Raw genomic sequence first — 2,500 nt, forward strand, 5'->3', positions numbered from 1 at the left:
GAAACAGTCTCTGCGCTGGAATTAATACCGAAACGCCGAGAAGATGCGAAAACCGAACGAGATTATTTACCGTGAAGCTCAGCCGCACTAGAAGTTATTTATCGCCAATCGTGAGAGTATCATTTTCCATTTTGACTTTCTTTAGCTCAATAAGAAAAACATTGAAATAGCGTTAATAGATGTAATAAATTCGATCCGTTACAATACGAAGGTTCAAGTGACGTCACCTTAAAACAAAGGGCGAATTAAGCGGGGAACCAAACTTTCTATAATATTTACATTCTCATGGAAGTAAAAATGCAGATTTACACGAATTTAAACAACGCGCGACTTAGATTTCCAAAACATTCAAATTTGATGCTTGTTTATATTACAAATCAATCCTTACGAAAGAAGTCAATGTTACACGCGGCCACAATGAACTCCTGCTGTTGTTATTTCTTGAGTCAAATTGTCGCCATAGTAACGATTCTCTCACCAACCTTGACAACTACGCAAGCGTTGTAAAAGAAGCCCGAAAATTTATTCAAGATCTCGATGATTGAATCAAATCATTTCGGCGATTTGGTCTGCTCGCTTCCAATTAATTTAGCTATGAAGACATGCACGTGTCCAGGAGCAGGTCAATTTATTGGGCTTATAATTATAATTATATGTTTCCCATGCAGAAGGTCATAAAATAATTTAGCGTTCCCGGAAAAAAAGGGCCTGATTTACGAAAATAAACCGCAACGCTGTACTCATCTCTGCTGTGTTTTACTTCGCTGCCTGCATCATTGCAGTTGAAACTAAATATGTGGCCGATTTAAAAGCAGAAAAAGCAAGAATGACTGTATAACGAACTATCCAGAATTAGCATGAATACTGCCAATTGGATTCATACCTTACATCATGAAAACCCGTTGACGCAAAAGTCAATATTTATAGTACTCATATAGTAAAAACCCAATTAACAAAGAACTCGGAGTTGATGAAATGACTGAGCTATCGATGAGTTATGATGTGATATGTATATAGAGAGAGAGAGAGAGAACGGAATCCGGCGTGTTGTCATATGCGTGAGCTCTTCGTGAGCTAGTTTTTAACCGATCAGTTAGTGCTGATACAAAATTGAAAATGGTATTTTGACTCACCTTTCCTTCATTCTTTCTTCACCTAAGGCACTGATAAACCGAATGGCGCTTTTTGATGGTGAACAACCCATGTTGACGGACGCGAACTCGGAGCTACTGAAGACGTGCTAGAAATGATAATTCAACGAAGGTGCAGTCATGCAGAGCGAAACAAAAACAGGAAAGTTTGGCAAAATTATTAAATACAGATCCTCTTATTTCCATCTGGTAATGTTATGCATCTCGTTCTTTCTTTCTTCCATTAACGTGGACGAAAAAGTGTTTAAAAAGACGGTGCCCACTAATTCATAGTATTTTTGTGCCGTTTATGAATAATTAATAGAGATTTCGAAGCTAATTTTTTTTCTATTGGTAATGAAAAAATATTATAAATTGGAGGCCCATCTCGCCTTTAAATTGCAAATTATAAAATTGCAGAAAAATCAATTGCTAGCAGAATAAAGAAAACTTTGCCCTCCATCATAAGTAGTGATCAAACTGAATTCCAAAAAGACAAGTTTATTGGCGAAAATGTAAGGCTGTTATAAGTATCTTAAGGCATACTGACAAAAAAAAAAAAGCTCATAAAAAAAAAGCTTATAAATCAACTATTCGAAGGAATTTCACCTCAGCCAGTGGAAAACTAGAAAAAATGGACAGTTCATTGCGGAAATAAGGAAAATCTGATATATTGGGATCAATCGTACGTTTTGCCTTTTTACTGTACGAGAGAAACTAAACTCGGCTTCAAATTTTTCAATTTAAACTCCTTCACAGAAGGATTGCCACGAATAGTTACCTCTTTAAAATAGGTATTTCCCCTTCTCCTGCACCTTTTGTGAAGGGCAGAAACCTTGATTCACCTCTTTTGGAACTGTAAATTTGGTAAATCATTTTGTCAAAATGTTCATTATTGGCTCACACAAGATCAGATAAAACCACAACACTTTTCAGTCACTGACCTTACCCACCTGCCTGGGTCAGGGGCGGATTCAGGACTTTTCTTAGGAGGGGGTGGCTGGACGGGGTACTAGAAAGCCGCACACCCTGCTCCCTCCCCCTAGATCTGCCCCTGTGGGTATAGTTTATGCTGATGAGGATGTACGTATACAGCATACACTTCTAATGACCAGATACCATATTTACGCAGCGAAAATTTAAAAAACCTTACGAAATTTGCAAATCTTCGAGAAAACGAATTCGGTTTAAAAATAAATAAATAATCGAACTCCCAAAAGTAAAAGAAACAATACCTAGCCAAAATACAATGAGCCACTGTATCGAGTCTAGTCACAGCTTGGTGCTCCCTGACGAGGCAAGTATAATCATCATATGCGTCACCTTATTACGGCCGATTCAACTGATCGAGGAAAATGTTCCATAAAAAC

At 37.6% G+C, this 2,500-nt stretch overlaps 1 protein-coding gene across 4 annotated transcripts in view; it reads right to left on the reverse strand.

Annotated features, from left to right (window-relative positions):
• LOC138049926 (NACHT domain- and WD repeat-containing protein 1-like) overlaps positions 1-2,500 on the reverse strand; it is a 39,542-nt gene that overhangs the window by 34,327 nt on the left and 2,715 nt on the right. The window contains exon 1 of one of the 4 annotated variants that reach the window (XM_068896414.1): positions 1,134-1,222. The exons of the other annotated variants lie outside the window; for them this stretch is intronic. Coding sequence (XP_068752515.1) covers positions 1,134-1,204 — 71 coding nt within the window. The 5' untranslated portion in view covers positions 1,205-1,222. Of the gene's footprint in view, positions 1-1,133; positions 1,223-2,500 lie in introns of those variants that run through there. 4 annotated transcript variants of the gene reach the window in all.

This window comes from Montipora capricornis, chromosome 1 (genome assembly GCF_036669925.1).
Source record: "Montipora capricornis isolate CH-2021 chromosome 1, ASM3666992v2, whole genome shotgun sequence".
Taxonomy (NCBI): Eukaryota; Metazoa; Cnidaria; class Anthozoa; order Scleractinia; family Acroporidae; genus Montipora; species Montipora capricornis.